This window comes from Lupinus angustifolius, chromosome LG13 (assembly GCF_001865875.1).
Source record: "Lupinus angustifolius cultivar Tanjil chromosome LG13, LupAngTanjil_v1.0, whole genome shotgun sequence".
NCBI classification, from domain to species: Eukaryota; Viridiplantae; Streptophyta; class Magnoliopsida; order Fabales; family Fabaceae; genus Lupinus; species Lupinus angustifolius.
This window is the reverse complement of record NC_032021.1, coordinates 1,859,931-1,878,157: the sequence shown is the minus strand read 5'-3', so window position 1 is coordinate 1,878,157 and position 18,227 is coordinate 1,859,931. Positions and strand designations below refer to the sequence as shown.

General features: G+C 29.3%; 2 protein-coding genes across 2 annotated transcripts; one reads left to right on the top strand and one right to left on the bottom strand.

The window, feature by feature from the left end:
* Positions 1,797-10,652, top strand: LOC109325809 (linoleate 13S-lipoxygenase 2-1, chloroplastic-like). The gene is made up of 9 exons (XM_019558380.1): positions 1,797-2,323; positions 6,100-6,368; positions 6,765-7,002; positions 7,563-7,886; positions 8,010-8,095; positions 8,268-8,378; positions 8,815-9,116; positions 9,323-9,589; positions 9,783-10,652. The coding sequence occupies exons 1-9, from the start codon at positions 1,927-1,929 to the stop codon at positions 10,540-10,542; spliced, it is 2,754 nt and encodes a 917-aa protein (XP_019413925.1). The 5' UTR covers positions 1,797-1,926; the 3' UTR covers positions 10,543-10,652.
* LOC109325810 (cyanogenic beta-glucosidase-like) lies at positions 11,021-14,224 on the bottom strand. The gene is made up of 12 exons (XM_019558381.1): positions 14,001-14,224; positions 13,768-13,896; positions 13,531-13,606; positions 13,315-13,392; positions 13,113-13,200; positions 12,748-13,003; positions 12,532-12,647; positions 12,073-12,290; positions 11,907-11,938; positions 11,710-11,812; positions 11,479-11,587; positions 11,021-11,380 (listed from the first exon to the last, which is right to left on the bottom strand). The coding sequence occupies exons 1-12, from the start codon at positions 14,172-14,174 to the stop codon at positions 11,185-11,187; spliced, it is 1,575 nt and encodes a 524-aa protein (XP_019413926.1). The 5' UTR covers positions 14,175-14,224; the 3' UTR covers positions 11,021-11,184.

Here is an 18,227-nt window from a genome sequence, read left to right as displayed (position 1 = left end):
CTCCAATAAGTAGCATTAATTGAATTTGTAAAAAAATAATATTGTATTTTCACATTTGTATGTATCATATTTTATTCAAAATTTATTATAAAAATATTACATAATTAAATTATTTTATATTGAAGTTTCATGTAGTTAAATTAAAGATTGAATTTTTTTGGGTAGAGGACCTACAAAATGTCAAGACCTACACTGCACTTACAATTATGGTATTATCAATATTTTGTTTCATTAACCATAATCATTGTTTTTGTGGTGATGAGATTTTGTTTATCTTTTAAGTTTTTCTCTTGCGACTTGGACTTTATGGGATAACATTTTTGAAGTCTTATATATTGCGCTACCTTTTTTTGTGTGTGTGCCTTTCTATATTTAGACCTTCACCTTTGATTTTTAACTTTGTAAGTTTCCTTGTTTGTTTCTTCTAGAACTAGAAATTTATATTGGATCCTTTAATTTTTTAAGTTTTTTGTTTTCTTCTATTTTTGCTTCTTTGAAAAACGTGTTAATTTTTTAATCATCATCGCATTGAACTATTTTTCTCAAGATTTATTGCATTATGTTTATCTTTGGCTCCATTATGGTAGCAAAGTAGTACTTAAAAGGATGTTGTAAGTATCAACTATTTGCTAAATGGATAGCAAATAAAAAACTATTTTTCTTTTATTCTAAATGGATACCAAACAACACTATCTCACTTCTCATTCCAGTTTTGCAGATAATATGATGTAGAAATTTTTTTTTGTTTCCCATATGTTTCTTCACACTGGAGGTAATCTGTTTGAGCCGGAAACATTAATAAGTATGTGGGTTTAACTTTCCTAATAAGTATTTTTTTCATCCACATGACTCGAACCCAAGACTTTACTTAAGGGGAATCAAGTATGTATCACTTCAATCAATACGTTGGTAGATACTATGTTGTAGAATGTTATTGCAAGAACACGGATTGTTCATGTTTTGCACGTCGTGCATGTCCTTTTGTTTTATCGTAGATTCAAATCAATCTTCGTGTTATTTGGTTTTTGTGTTTTTTATTTTCATGGCTTATATACATCTTTGAGTTGGATTTTTCTACTCCTTACACAAGCTTAATTAGAAATAAATTGATTATCCTAAATCACATATCCCTATTTAAAAATCAAATAAAAAATCAGCAACTAAAAAAAAGAATACTAACTTATTGAATATGAATAATAGCAATTAATATCCTAATTGATATGCTAAAATTGGAATAATCCACTTGACATGGAAAAATTATGAATTCAGAATAGCACTATTGAAAATAAGTGAACCAACTTGGATATATAATTGCTATCATCAAAATTAAAATCAATTTTAAAAGCTATATATTGACATTAAATTAAATATAGATAATGTTTACAATGATTTATCCTTAAAAAATCTCAACAAGTTTCAAAATAAAAACGCCACTAAAAATAAATATAATTAAAAATGTTAAAGATAATAAAAACCTAAACAATAATAGTACTTTAAAACTAATTTTTTTTGTACTAATAAGGTTATCCTTCCTTATATCTAAGGAACTAATCTTTCTCAAGATATGTGATCGTCTCTCCCAATAAATGTCGTTCCTAAAAATAAACTCTTGATTTTATGAGAATCTAGCGAGACTTTTTGGCACTAAACCAACAATTAATTAGTACTTTAAAACTAATATGGTAAAACTTAAGTTGTGAGATGGTTTTTAGAGGGAATAAAACAAAAAGGAAGTCTTCTATTTATCTTTATCCTTCCAAAACATGGACCATAAATTTCTATATTTATTACATATGAAGTGTGAACAATATCCTCACTCAAAGCCGAAAAGTTGATATCATGGATCATATATATAAGAGAGCAAAAACAAAGCAAGATTAGTTGTTTGGAACATTTTGGACCATACAGCTAAACCAGAGAAGAAAGATGATAAAGCCTCAAGTATATCATGCCAACCAAACCCTTCATCACTTTCCACCGAGTCCATTCATTCATGGCATTCTTAGCAATACTAGGGCTTCAAATCTTCCACTATGGTCGAAGAAACAAGTTTATAGGGAAAAGCATAAGGGGTTCCTCTTTGTTCCTCGAAACATTCAACCTAACCCTACTTCTGCATCATCAGATACTAGTACTACTACTACTGCTGCTGATAAGAGCACAAAGAAGAAGAGTACTTTGAAGGTTAAAACCATAGTTAAGGTGAAAATAACTGAGTCTGGCTTCTTCTCAAGTCTAAGGTTAGATCGAGGAATTGATGATATAACAGATTTGCTTGGTAAATCTCTTCTCTTGGAGCTTGTTAGTTCTGACCTTGATCCTGGTAAGTATATATATATGCTTATTAATTTATTTGTTATGTTATTCATATGGCATCTAATTTAAGAATTTGGTATGTTTAACTTAACGTAAGATTATAATAAACAATTAAAAAAAGGTAAGTGTGTATTATTAGAAAACTAACTTTAGTATTTTTTAAATTTATATTTAACTATCAGAATATTATTTCTTAAAAATTAAATAGCTTTGTTATTGCTCATTCCCAACTTTTAGGATAGAGAATAATATATGGAAGATAAGGATAGAGGATAATAAAACCCCTAATTTTATAAAATTTAATAAGTTATTATCATAGATGATCAATATTAACAAAAATAAAAGTTATAACTAAAATTTAAATATAATATATAAAATTATTAATGATAATGATATATTTAATTTAGAGAGAGAATAAGAATAATATATAAGATGGAAACCTAAATTCTTAATAAGTAAAAAATAGAGCAACACATAATTATGTCGTTTAATTACACATTCCCTTTATAATAGTAAGTAAATGTATTTGGGTGAGACAATAAGAATAATATAAATTCTCAGAAAAAATAGAGCAACATAGAATTATGTCTTTTAATTACTCATTCCCTTTATAATAGTAAGCAAATGTATTTCAGTGAGAATATGTTTTGAATTTGATTTCCCACTTTATAGTTCATTGCCATTTTGATCGGCACTGCCACATTTTTCTAATAAACTTAACATTATAAATCTGAGATTTTCATAAACAATATTTATATAGGCTGAAGTTTTAAATAAAATATTTTTTTATGAGTGATAATAATAAAATTAATTTTTATAAATGATAGAATATAAGTTACAAATATAAATTATTAGAAAGATAATGTATAATGTATCTAACAAAGATATGCAAATAAATAAGTGAATATGAATAAACATATTGGTAAAATTGGAATATTTAAAAATTACATTACTAAAATTATTTTTTTGCTCATTTAATTTTTCTAAAGATTAAATAAAACGTAAAGCCAATGAGAGAAAAAAAGAAAAAACAATAGATAGTCGCCTATAAGTTTCCCAATGTAGTTACATATTATTATATTGGTATAAATAAAAAATCATGCTTAATATTATAGTAGTATATTCTTATCTATAATAAAAATAATAATTTTCTCCATACTAATAATAATATTATTATTGTATTTGTTGTATCAATTGACTTATAAAAAATTTAGTGTGAAAGCTACCAAGATAAATCTTTGACATAAATAGTAAAATATATCCCTTAATATCACATTCTTGGATTTTACTAAAAAGAAGTTGATATAATAGTATAAGGCCTCGTTGGATTCCCATGGTTGATGATCTAATTCTTGGGAGCGAAACTTGTTGGAAGGAACAACTACAAATCTCGAAAGAGATTAATTCTTTACCCAGAAAATGTGAGCAGATACCATTAGTAGTACCAAAAAAACATTATTAGATTTAAAAAAAGTGAAACTTGTTGAATACCATTATACATTTATACGATAACCAAATGTATAATCATAATATTGCATTCTTCGATTTTTTTTTTAAAATGAAACTTGATGAATACCATCATACGACAACTAAATGTATAATATCACATTCTTTGATAATGAAGGGCCCAATGAAATAGTTGTTTTAAGATTTTAATTAGGTTTAACTTCTTTGTTATTTGAGAAGTTGAACTACATTTTCATATCTTTGTTAAACAAGGTAGTTCAAACTACGAAATTTTAACATTTTTATTTTTGTTTTAGGATATGTGTTTTGGATTTGTTTAAAGGATTTTGAGATTGTGTATATAGAATATGAAATTGAGCACACCCATAGATTTATAGTAGTGAAAGGAAGGATTTTATAACATGAGATTTAAGTGGTTGCTGATCTACATGGATGGTGATGGTGTTTCAAAAATAGAGAAAATGTGTAATAAAGATTAATATAGTATACAAAAAAACTCGAGAGATTGAGCTGTGTTTTTTCCTAGAATTGATAACAAAGAAAGGAAAGAAGACAAATATTTTATTTCGATTATGAAACGATGTTGTTTCGCTTTATCGAATTTGAATTTCTAGTGTGAAAATTTCAGAAAAAATCTAAGTGTTTACTTAATGTGTCACACATACAATTTTGTTAATAGAAACACATAGACTCAACTAAGATGATTGAAAGAGAAGGGAAAAAATGAATAAGTTGATAATTTATTTTTATGATAAATTTTAGTACATATGATGAAAATATTGAAGAAAGGAAAACAATATTGACTTTTATATTCTTTATCCTCATCCCTCGAATCTAAAGTCAGGTTCTAACATTTTAGAATCAGAAGTGAAGTTGTGGGACTAATCAGTATCACAAAGTTTGATGATGTACCATAATTACAAGTTGGATTGAGTTCTAAACCTAATAATAGCTGAAGGGGATAGATCAAACTTAAATTATCAAATAAACCCCAGCCAATGGTTCTTGTAAATATTCAGAAGTGCCCTGAATTATTGTTGTCCAACATTAATTAGGACAATGAACTTTCATTTTCGCACAGAAACAAACAATAATTTATATGGTAATTCACTTTCCTTACTATAAATCACATTTTAACTAGAGTATGATTTATATGACTATGTAATGTTACACTGTTGTTATCAGCTATGCAACATTATCTCTACCACGTGAAATATACGATAAGAGAGGACCACGTGAATGTTGGTTAAGTCCAATTAAAATGGTCCATGGACCATGCAAATTGCATATGGTGCTAGGTGTGAATAATGATCATATGTTTTTATTTATATCATATTTGTATCCTAAATTAATGAGAAAACTTCAATTTATTTAAAAATAAAAATTATAAAAATAGAAATGAATATTTTAATATTATTTTATAAAGTCTAATTGGTTTGAGATATATAAACAAAAGAATTATGGGACATTGTAATCTTTATCTCTAGGTATATTCATAGCAAAATTATAAAGCATGACATTGTCTCTATCGGCACTTATGGAAAATATTTTTTTTCTATCTCAAAGTTTGTACCACTCCATATACCATATATTTCTAATTGGTCAGAACATATAAAATTAATATATATTTAATTTATATTTTATTTTTCTAACTAATAAGAAACATATAATATATGAAGTGATACATAACTTTGGAGAGAAATTACTTCTCACTCAACCGCACAAAGCACAACCTATATACTTGTCAGTTTTTGATAATTTTATGTTATCCCACACCTTCCAAAAAGAATCTTTGATTTTTCTCTTTACCTTGACAAAAAATAGGGTGTGATTTGTCTGGTTGACGTTTCTCAAACATCCCCATCATTAAATTTTATTTTTAAAAACATTATAATATAAAATATTTAAATAGAAATAGTTTTGTTAATCATATGAATATTAGACATTTGGTGCAGTAACTAAAATTAGCTAGAACCATAAATCTTGGATTAGCATAACCTTGATTAGAACCACCTTAAATTGTAACTCAAACAATACTAAGAATTTAATTCAACACCCCTTCTTATATGAGTCCAACTCCTCTCCAGTACCGGAGAGTCCAGTACTGGATTTTAAGGAAAAACAATAACTATAATTTATTTTATTAAAAAATAAGTTAAAATTAGGATTGTTGAATTTTTATTTTTGCTACGTGTCATGATCTCAATATGGTAATGGACTCTCCAGTAATGGAGAGGATCGAAATTCTTCTTATATATCATGTTATCAATTGTTATTTTGTAATTGTATTTAATTAATAATTGATTGTGGAATTAGATACGGGACTAGAAAAAGAGACAGTTAAAGCATATGCACACAAAGCAGGAGAAGGTGAAAAATCAGTTAAGTATGAAACTGATTTTGAAATCCCAAATGATTTTGGAGAGATTGGTGCAGTTCTTGTTGAAAATGAGCATCACAAAGAAATGTTCCTTGAATCCATCATTCTTAATGGTCTCCTACAAGGTCCTATTCATTTTGATTGTGCCTCTTGGGTTCACTCTAAGTTTGATAGTCCCTCCAAAAGAGTTTTCTTCACCAACAAGGTACTTACTATATAACTTATATTATTATTACCTTTTACTTAATTGGTATCTCATTTAATTTAAATCCTATGTGTATTTCTTACATGTTTATATAATTAGAGATTTCGAAATCAATTTCATATTTGTTGTGCAAATGACTCATATTGAAGTGGAACACGACCAGACCGTGTAGAGACACATGGTCGTGGGTCATGTTCCTGATGAACTGTTAGTATGAGTTACATAAGTAATCATGACCAGTCCGTGAGGGCATCTGTGGTTGTGTATCGAATGCGTGTTATGGCACACGACATTCCACATGGCCATTTGGGCATGTCATTTAATTTAAACTCTAGGGTATGTGTTACATGCTTATATAATTTGCACAAATGTAATTTTTTTCTATTATTGGTGTAGTGTTTCTTACCTTCAGATACACCAAGTGGTTTAACAAGATTAAGAGCAGAAGAATTGAGTAATCTAAGAGGAAATGGAAAAGGAGAACGCAAGAGCTTTGAAAGAATATATGATTACGATATATACAACGACATTGGAGATCCTGATAGAGGCCTTGATCTTCAAAGACCGCCTTTGGGAAGCAAAGGACTACCTTATCCTAGACGTTGCCGAACCGGACGTCCACATAGCGAAGCAGGTAATCGATACATACAAATACTAGCAACATATTCTTTTTAACATCGTCAAATACACTCTTTATTATTGGACAGATTTCAGGAAGGACTAGCGCGATCACATTAGTTCATTGTCTATTTAGCGGGTAATGTAGAGAGAATGTTAAAAAGAGTGTATAAGCATATCCTTTGCATTACATCATATGATAGTTCAGCTCTAACTCTATCTAATAACACTATAATTTGCCAATTTCTAGAATCAGGAAAACAATGTAAGAACCTCACTGCTAAGTCTCTTTTGTTTTGTTGGAAGACTTGGCTTGGATTCATACTTCTTTGCTGGAAAATTCTTCTATTCCTTTCTACTTGATTTTCGTTCCACTGAAATCATGTTTAATCCAGTGATTCCATCTTGTAAAGCTGATTTGCCGATTATCAAGCACAACCAGATGCTTATTGGTGTAAACAAGATGAATCTTACTATGTTTGCGTTGATAGATTCACATGTATAAATTAATTGTGTCACTTGATTCAAAAGAAACAAAAGTACTAACATATATGCCATGTAAACATGTTGATGCAGATCCATTGTCTGAAAAGAGAAATGGAAAATTTTATGTTCCAAGGGACGAATGCTTCTCCGAGGTGAAGGAGCTAACGTTTTCTACCAAGTCCTTACACTGTGTGTTGCTGATATTGCTTCCATCTCTGGGGAAAATTATCAGAGATGGGGACCTTCCATTCCCATTCTTTCATGAGATAGATTCACTTTTCAACACTGGGCTTGACCTGCCTCCTGATGAATTGGAGAAGGGATTCCTAGAAGCCATCATGCCGAGGCTTGTGAGAAACATTTCGGGTGATCAGGGAAACATGCTTCGCTTTGAGACTCCGGAGACAATGAACAGTGAGACTTACTTCACTTCTTAAAATTAATTTGATTTATTTAAACAATATCTATAGTTAAATTCAATCTGATCATTAAGTGTATCACATATATAAACACTTTATATCTGTGTTTTGTTTGCAGGGGATAGGTTTTTCTGGTTTAGAGATGAAGAATTTGCTAGACAAACTATTGCTGGTCTCAACCCATGTAGCATAAAGTTGGTCAAAGTATGTATCATTTTACAGACATTGATTTGATTCATTTACTTTCTGTTTTCTTCTAAAATTAACTCATTGAAAGTCCAAATTGACCAGTTTCTCATCTATACTATAGTTCACTGATTAGAAATCATATCACATTACTTGTTAAGTAATTATGGTAATTTGCTTTCTTGGACAGGAATGGCCATTGAGGAGTAAACTTGACCCAGAGAAATATGGTCCTGCAGAATCAGCAATTACGTCGGAAATTATCAATAAGGAGATTGGAGGCATACTTCCTGTAGAAAAGGTTCAACTCTTAATTTAAATGTGATTCCATTCCATTCCATTCTTGGTAGATTTTATTGAGGAGAGAAACTGAGAGCCAAATTTAACAAAATACAACAGAATTGCATAGGATAAACCAGAATCGCTCATATACATGTCTGAAGTAGCAGAAACAGGAATGTCTAACTATAGATAAGGTGCAAAACAATATAAACAAATATGCAGAATTATAAAGCCTTATTCGTCTATGACTCATTTCATTATCAGATTTGGATTATAAATTCTAATTCAGGATAAATGGGTAAGAATTCACTCATTTAATTTTTCTTCATAAGATACTGTCACTTGTATTTTACCTGAAGTGCTACATACCCTTTTAAGTGATCAAACCCTTTGTTTATCTAACAAATTATGAGTGCATATATGATTATGATATAAAGATTTATGCTCTCTTTCAGGCAATCAAAGAAAAAAAGCTGTTCATGCTAGACTACCATGACTTGCTTTTACCATATGTTAGCAAAATACGCAAACTTAAGGGGAAAACACTGTACGGTTCGCGCACTTTGTTCTTTCTAACCCCGGATGGAACACTGAGACCTCTTGCCATTGAGCTGACTAGACCACCCATGGATGGAAAGGGTCAATGGAAGCAAGTTTTCACACCTACTTGGCACTCAACCAGTGTTTGGCTCTGGAGAATTGCCAAGGCCCATGTTCTTTCACATGACTCTGGCTATCACCAACTTGTTAGTCATTGGTACGAAATATCTTAGCAACTAGATTTTAACCTAAGCCATTGATATAAATTGTACACACTACATAAAAATACAAATGGTGTTGGAAAATTTGTTAATGCTAATTGTGTTTATCCTATCTTAGAACCCATTTTCCATTGCAGTTATATTTTCCTCCTTACTAATTAGATTTGTTTTCGGTCTGTTATTTGCAATTTCTGTTGTGTAGGTTAAGAACTCACTGTGTGACAGAGCCCTATGTTATTGCAACTAACAGGCAACTTAGTGTGATGCACCCCATATATAGATTGCTGCACCCTCATTTTCGTTACACGATAGAAATTAACGCTTTGGCACGAGAAGCACTTATTAATGCTGGTGGCACAATTGAGAGTGCATTTTCGCCTGGAAAGTATTCAATGGAGATTTGTTCTGCTGCCTATGATCTTGAATGGAGGTTTGACATGCAAGCTCTACCCGCGGACCTAATCATGAGGTAATTTGATAACTTCATAAAGAAAAGAAAGTAAAGCGAAAGTTCCAGAATGATTTTCAATTCTTTCCAATCTAGAAAATATTTCTTCTGCACCAAGGATACACTCATACACCTGATTACAGATAAATTGATTATTGATTAATAATGTGCTTGTCACAAGATGCATGAATTTGCTTTATATTTTCCTTACTAGGGGAATGGCTGAGAAAGATCCATTTGCTCCACATGGCTTAAGGCTAACAATTGAAGACTATCCCTATGCCAATGATGGACTCCTTCTATGGGACATTATAAAGCAATGGGTCACTGACTATGTCAACCATTATTACCCTGAACCAAGTCTTGTGGCTTTAGATGAGGAGCTCCATGCATGGTGGACAGAGATTAGAACAGTTGGTCATGCTGACAAAAAAGATGAACCATGGTGGCCAGTTCTTCAAACTCCCAAAGACCTTATTGGAATCCTTAATATAATAATATGGGTTACTTCTGGTTATCATGCAGCAGTGAACTTTGGACAATATGCATATGGTGGTTATTTCCCAAATAGGCCTACAATTGCAAGGACTAAAGTCCCTTCAGAGGACCCTACAGAAGAAGAATGGAAAAAGTTCATTGCAAAACCTGAAAGAACACTTTTGAAGTGCTTTCCTTCACAACTCCAAGCAACTACAGTCATGGCTGTATTGGATATACTCTCAACTCATTCGCCGGACGAGGAATACATAGGAGAGAAAATGGAACCATCATGGAGTGAAGATCCTGTGGTAAAGGATGCTTTTGAACAGTTTAGAGAGAGATTGAAGAAACTAGAACGATTGATTGATGCAAGGAATGAAAATGCAAACTTGAAGAACAGAAATGGAGCTGGCATTATGCCATATGAGCTTTTAAAGCCTTTCTCAAAACCAGGAGTCACTGGAATGGGGGTTCCATGTAGTATATCTATATAGATTATCAAACTTATATTATGTATAATAATGTTACATTCTTCTACACACTTTCTAGACTAAATTGATGTAAATTTGCTTGAGCTTCAATATAACAGAATAGTACATGGTAATGTATCACACAAGAATGAAACTCAAAGGAATTGAGGGGGGCCGCATAAGCGGTGGAGCATGTGGTTTAATTCGATACAAAGCAAAGAATCTTACCAGGGCTTGACATGCCGCAAATCCTCTTGAAAGAGAGGGAGTCGCATCAACCTAGAGTAGTGCCTCAAGCAGCATTTCCAGAAACATATATGACCAACATTTCTAAGGAAGTTCTTGAACCAAAGATAAGATCTCATTATGTATACAGTATAAACTAATGCTTACAATGTCCTGAAGCAAAATATCATTTGACATTAACCATCCATAATATAAGACAAGCTAAAGTAACAAATACAACCAATCATGAATAATATTTTTATTTCAATGACTACAGTGTTGAGAATTTTATTCATTCTCATTATAACAATAAAATGAATCAATACACATATGTCTCCATTTCCCTAATTGGTACCCCTTAGATCAAAAGAATAAAAGAATACTATACAAATCATCTATTTACAAAATGAATTAATTAGATAATAAATCTCTTAAAATCAATTATTTACTAGAATCATAGAATCTACTTTCTTTCTTCAGAAAACTCTTGAACCATAATGCAGAGAGTTTTTTGTATCGTTTCATCCCATTTTTATAATCCACAAAGGTCATTCCAAATCGTACTGTATAGCCTGAGCACCATTCAAAGTTGTCGAACAAGGACCACACATAATATCCCTTTACATTTACACCACTCCTGCCATAAATAAAATAAAAATAAGTCAATAAAAAATGATTTAAAATTGTCCAATGAAAAAACATATAGACCTTATAAATAAATTTTATTTAACATACCTAATCGCAGATCGAAGATAATAGAGATGACGATAATGATAATCAACTCTAAAAGTATCCATAAGTGATTCCTCTAGTGACAATGTTGGATCATTAAACTCATTTATACCTGTAAATTAAATTAAATGATATATATATAAGCATAATGCAAATTGTGAACCTACTCTTTTGAATATAGGTTAAGAGAAAAAAATCACATGATGAATAATATTATAGATAGGCATTACTTACCATTTTCAGTAATGTAAATCAATGGGTTATTGTACTTTTCCTTGGTGTATAACAAAAGGTCTCTAATTCCTCTTGGATAAACATACAACCAATCTGAAGCAATCTGCATCATTAAAAAATAGTTTTGTTTATATATCTTTCAATTGCATTATTACACTATTTGTAAAGCTAATACAAATTTAGGTGCTCAAACTCACCTTTATACCGATGGGTTTCCCATTGCGCTCAACTGCAATTATTTAGAAACATAATAAAAAGTACCATTGTCAGACATTATCAGAATCAATATATATGCAATTTAGAGGTTTAATAGACATATATATAGATATATATATATATATATACTTATATAGGGGTCCTTACATGCAGGGTTGAACAAAGCATCTGTGACATAACTAGGTTTAGCATTGCTTAGATGAGGTGCATCAGAGGCATAGGTTGAAGAGTAATAGTTAAGGCCAACAAAATCAAAAGAGCCAATCAGTGACTTGCTTTGTTCTGCTGTAAACTTTGGTAAACGTGTTCTCACAAGGGAGCGCATGCTTTTTGGATAATCTCCTGATGTCAGTGGATCCATATACCTGACAGACCAATCAACTTTCGATTAGTTTTGCTTAATTTTCTATCAACAACTCAATAACCATACATAATCAAACTCTTAATATATATTATCATTTTGGATTGCAGCTCATGATTATAATTATGGTCATGATACTATAGTTTTGTGAATTTACACAATAGTATGGTAATTATAATTATGATCACATTAGTATAACCTTAATTTAAAACACTTTTTCAAAGGAGAGAGAGATGATTTCTTACCATCCATACATGAAGTCAATTGCTCTTTCAGCAGCCTTTTGATCTAACTTGGTATCTGAGAGTGGTAGATACCAATTAGCTACCAACGTTATTCCTATTGAACCCTTTTGAGATTCCTGCATGATGCACGCACAAAATTAAACTCCTTTAGTTTATTATAATTTGTTAATCTTTGTAATAAAAAAAAGTAACATGCATGTTGTTGTAATAACGAACCTGAAACATAGTCTTGTATACACGAACTGCTGCTGCATGAGCAAGAAGTTGGTGGTGTGTAACCAAATATGGCTCTATGGCAGAATCACCACCAGTGCAATTTGGGTTCACCCATGAAGAACAACGACCTGGTGCCATTCTTCCATTTACATACCCATTACTGCTATAACTCCATGGTTCATTTAAAGTAACCCAATACTTCACTCTATCACCGAATTCCTTGAAGCAAATTTCCGCATAATCCCGAAAATCTTTTCTGAAATTATTAATTTGTAAAGTTCAATACATTACTTACTATATATCTCCTTAAGAGTATTTGCTAGGTGGGAAATAATTATAAGCTATGTTTTGGAATGGAAACTCACATAATGAGAGGGCTTAAGAAGCCACCATATTCATCTTCTAAGGTTTGGGGAAGATCCCAATGAAAAAGAGTCACTAGTGGTTGTATACCTGCAACAATATATTATAGATATGTAATTAATATGATTATTATCAACAACAAGAGAATTGTTAAAAGGCCAAGGATAATAAAAAGTTGAAGAATAATAGAGTTTGATTTCTGACCATTAGCCAATAGCTCGTTGATAAGGTTGTTGTAATAGTTGACCCCTTCTTGATTTATACCTCCACTCAACTTTCCATCTGTGGATATAATAATGTTTACATATTAATTTTAAACATAGGTATTAAAGTGAAATATTCAAGAATATATATATATAAATACATATATATATATATATATATATATATATATAGTCGTAAATGGCAGATTTGACTTACTTGGCAGTATTCTAGACCAAGATATGGAGAATCTGTATGAATCCAAGTTCATATCCTTCATAATTGCAACATCCTCCTATAATATATAGGAACAACAAATAAGTATTGGATATAAATTTAGAAAAAAATATGACTTATTCTTAGATTACTTGTCTTTCATATAAAATCTCACTTTTTCTTTAACATGCATAACAGGTTTAGAAGGTAGAAGTAAGTATTAATCTGAAGTAAGTGTACCTTGTAGTTGTGATATTCGTCAATGGCTACATCTCCATTACTTTTATCTTGTATCTTGTCTGGATATTTATGGGTGAAGGTATCCCACACACTTGGTCCTCTCCCACCTTCCATTGCTGCACCTTCAAACTGCAACATATATACATATATGTATAATAAAGTAAGTAATTGCCATATAAAAATTAATTAGTAATTAATGTAGAAAATAAAATATGTAAGGATATATAGTGTACCTGATATGATGAGGAACCAGCTCCAAAGATAAAACCAGGAGGGAAACTTTGTCTATTCAAGGAGGCAACATCAAGAATTGGGTCAACTCCAACTAAAGCTTCAGTTGAAGTAACTTTGGAAGTGCTCATTGAAAGAACAAGAGCAACAAGGACCAGAATATTGTTGAGTACCATGTTTAATGATTATGTTCAATCTTAATAATGTTTCTTTTGCTTGTAGAGTGTGAGTGATGATTATGTTTTATGGTTTTACATTAAGGTGAGCGTTTATATAGAAGGGAAAGTAGATAGTTGATAAGATTATTATAATATTATTAATAATAGTACTATGGTAGAAGATTCAGAGAACCAACCATGCAAGTGTTCAAAGTGGAAATAGTATAGTCAAATATGGACCCTTTTGACTACTTTTGCATATAAAGTTATAAACCAAAAAGTGGAAAACAAATATGGCGGCTGTTATTTGATTTGCTACTTAGTGAATAATAATTCTATATGGTTCTTGTTTTAATGAATTTAATTTACCAAATGGTTTTTTATTTGCCATTTTCTTTTTAGAAGTTGATACTTTATGTACTCTTCATTATCTTAATTTGTCTGTATATCCAGACAGTAAATGAGTGAAAATAAATTTAACTTTTTTAATGAAAAAATGGATTTAAGAATTTATTATAATTTATACTGAAATCTAAAAACTTTAAAAGGGCAAAAAAAAAATGTTTGTATTTTGTTAAATCAACATTGACATAAATGACAACCTAGTGTTCCTATATCTTTAACTAAAAATTGTTTAATAGTTTTTTGGATTAGGGAAACCATTGAAGGTAGTATGAGTAGTACTTATTTGTGCTCATACATGCACCAACTTATCCATATAATTTGGAAGTATTCATAGATACCCACATTTTAAACTTTAACTATATACTCATACGTTATATAATAATCAAATAAAAATAATTATTATATTAATAATAATTTATCTATATGAGAAATTTGGTACTATAATTTAATCACAAAAAATCATTTTTAAATAATGATAAAATAAATTATACAAGATAACAAAGTAATAAAAGTTATAATATATAATATTTAACTTAAAATAAAATTCATATATATGAGTATCTACGGGACAATATTATTATACATGTTCTCTTTCATAAGTTGTTATTCTACCAATTAACAAGGTGTTAATATAATGAAGTAAGAATTCGTTAAATTTTTAAGATGATAAAAATTTAATGGTTTGATTAGTGAAAGTGACACTTGTTGAAAGAGATAACCACGGATCCCAAAAAAGATTAATTTCTTACTTGAAGGAATATCTGTACTAAAAAATTATTACTACACGTACATCTTGAAGATATTTTTGCTTTAATCCTTTAATGAATCATTTGCTTATAAAATATCTTAAGATAGTTTGTTAAAGGATTTTAATCACAGTCAGCAACTACTATGAAGTGACTACTATTTATTACTCACAGCTAAGCTAAATAATTCCAAATTTAATGGCGGAGAACCTTATGGCTTGAGGTCCCCCATGCTACTTGTTCAAGCAAGTGATGATGGTGTGGGGCACCCAATTTTTGGAAAAATTGACTACTATTTCTGTGGTTCACTCAATTATAATTTAAGCTTATCTTAAATTTTATACATCAAATCTATCCAAAGAGTAAAATGTTGAAACCCCATAGTTGTCATAAAAAATGGATTCCATTTTGTTTCAATTGATTTTGTAAGTAAGTATCTTATTAGTTTTATAAATTAAAATCTATCTTTAATACTATGATTCAGAAAATTAATAAAGGACTGTGTACATGTTTTTATTCTGAATCCGATGATATATACCTACACTGTAAATTCTTAGAAATTGAGATTAGTGAGTGTAAAATAAAACGAAAAAAATTAGTCAATCAAATTGAAAATAATGACAAATTTAATACTTTTTTGTTGTGTAGTTAAGGTCTTGTTACTCTTGTATGTTCCTGTAGGTCATCCATCTTTCAATTTATATATGTGGATTTAAGACCTATGGTTGGAGATAAAACTCACAAAGAAGAAATTAATAAAAATATAATAAATGCAATATAAAACCCAATAGAAATCAAAGATGTAAGAAGATTAATAAAATTATAAAATTGAATTTGTAGTAGTTGACATGATTGATATACAGAACTTCTATAAAATTCTCATTATGTGCCTCTAATATCATTACATAGTTGTTAGATGTTTTTCATGTACTATTATAAGTGTCAAATGTGTTATTTTTGGGTTAGGGAAATAAAAGTAAGAGATTGTATGAAATAATGGAGGAATATTGATGAATTGATTAAAAATAATGAATGAAAGCAATAAGAGAACGTGTAAAATTTGTGATAGTTATTAAGGGGAGGGTAAATTTCAAATATGAAAATTATGTTACAATGATTACTGATTGTTTTGATTTTATAGATTTTATATATATATATATATATAAATATTTATTTTCGTAAAAAATGAAAACATTTAATATGAAGAAATAAATTTTATTTAAATAATTAAGATTAAAAAGATGACAATTGAACAAAAATGAGCTTTTAATGATAACTATTCATCTTTGGTTTGAGATTTATTATTGTCATAATTTACTCGACTTCTATTTTATTATTGGAATATAAGCTACACAGTCATGTATGTTTAGTGGCTAACACATTCTTTCCATTTTTATTACTTTTATATATAAAAAAATATCACTTCCATGACCGCAGCTATTTTCTTTTGCCACAAACTAAATGAATATTAGTTCAGAGTTATTATTTATTTATATTACTTATATTAGTAATGATTGTATTAATGTTATCATTCTAAGTGGGGAATTTTTGTATATTTCTTTTTACAGCTACACCTAAAGATGAGGGTTGGTTTGATTTTACGCCTAATTCCATTATATGCCGTAATCCATTAGATTTTGCCAAATCCATATTTGAATTTTGTTTCATTTTTCTTTCATTTGCATTGAGACTATTAATCTCTTTGCTAGAACCCCCATTGTTGGTAATTTGGTAGTGTTATTATCATTTTCTTCTATATTTACAACAACTTCATCAAAATCATCCTTTACCAAATTTTGTGTTCTTCCTCTTCTCCTTTGTAAATAATAAACTTTTTCATCTTCATCACTCTTGAGATCTTCATCATTGGTAGTAGTTATTAGCTTCTTTCCCTTTCCTCAACCCCTATCCATAATGTTAAAATCCCAAAAAAAATGTGATCAAGCAAATAAGGATCTATGCATAAAAAAAAGTATAAAAGTTGTTTAATATATAACAATCAATAAGTTTTCCAAGTACGATGTAAAAAATGTTCCTTTATTTTGGGTGAAGATAGTTATATTTTGATTGTCTAAATTGTTAAGATACTTCAGATTCTGATGTTAAAACATTTATAAAGAAATCATATATAATATTTTTCTTCTTCCTTTTATAATAAACAATCACCTTTTTGATTCATTTAATGAGCTTAAGTAGTTTTTTAGTGTTGACAAAAATAATTATTTTTTATTGATTTGAACAAAAAATGATTTCAATAAAGTCATATTCATTTTTATTGGTAACATTAATAAGATATTTTTCATTAATGTTTAAAGTTATGCACACAATTTAATAAATAAATAAATAATATAAAAATTGAATATAATTTGACTAAAATGTCCCTATTAAATTTTTATACACTTCTCATAATTAATTTCCAACAATAAATTTAATATCAATTCCAACGTTTTAAGTGCTCCAACATTTATTACAAAGAGATACAAATGAAGTAGAAGTTGGAACAAAAGTTAAGAGATATTATTAAACTATGTATGAAAAAAACTTCAATTAATAAGAATAGATTTCAAAAAATAAATACAATCTCTCTAGATTTTATAAAAAGAATCAAACCATATAGAAAATATAAAATATATGGACTGATATTGTAAAGATTTACTCATAGTTAATTAATGTATCATTCTTATTTGAATTATTTTTATTCAAGAGTTAATAATAAATAGTAAATAATATAATAACAATCTAAAAAATTCTTATACTATATATATCTATTGAGTGAGGATCCATTTACTCTCATCATCATAATTATTAATTTTATGAATATCTAATAACTTAAATTTATTTATTAATTTAAACAATTGAATTTCTGCAAAATTAATGGCTAAGATGAGACTAAATTTAAAATGAGTATAAAGATATATAG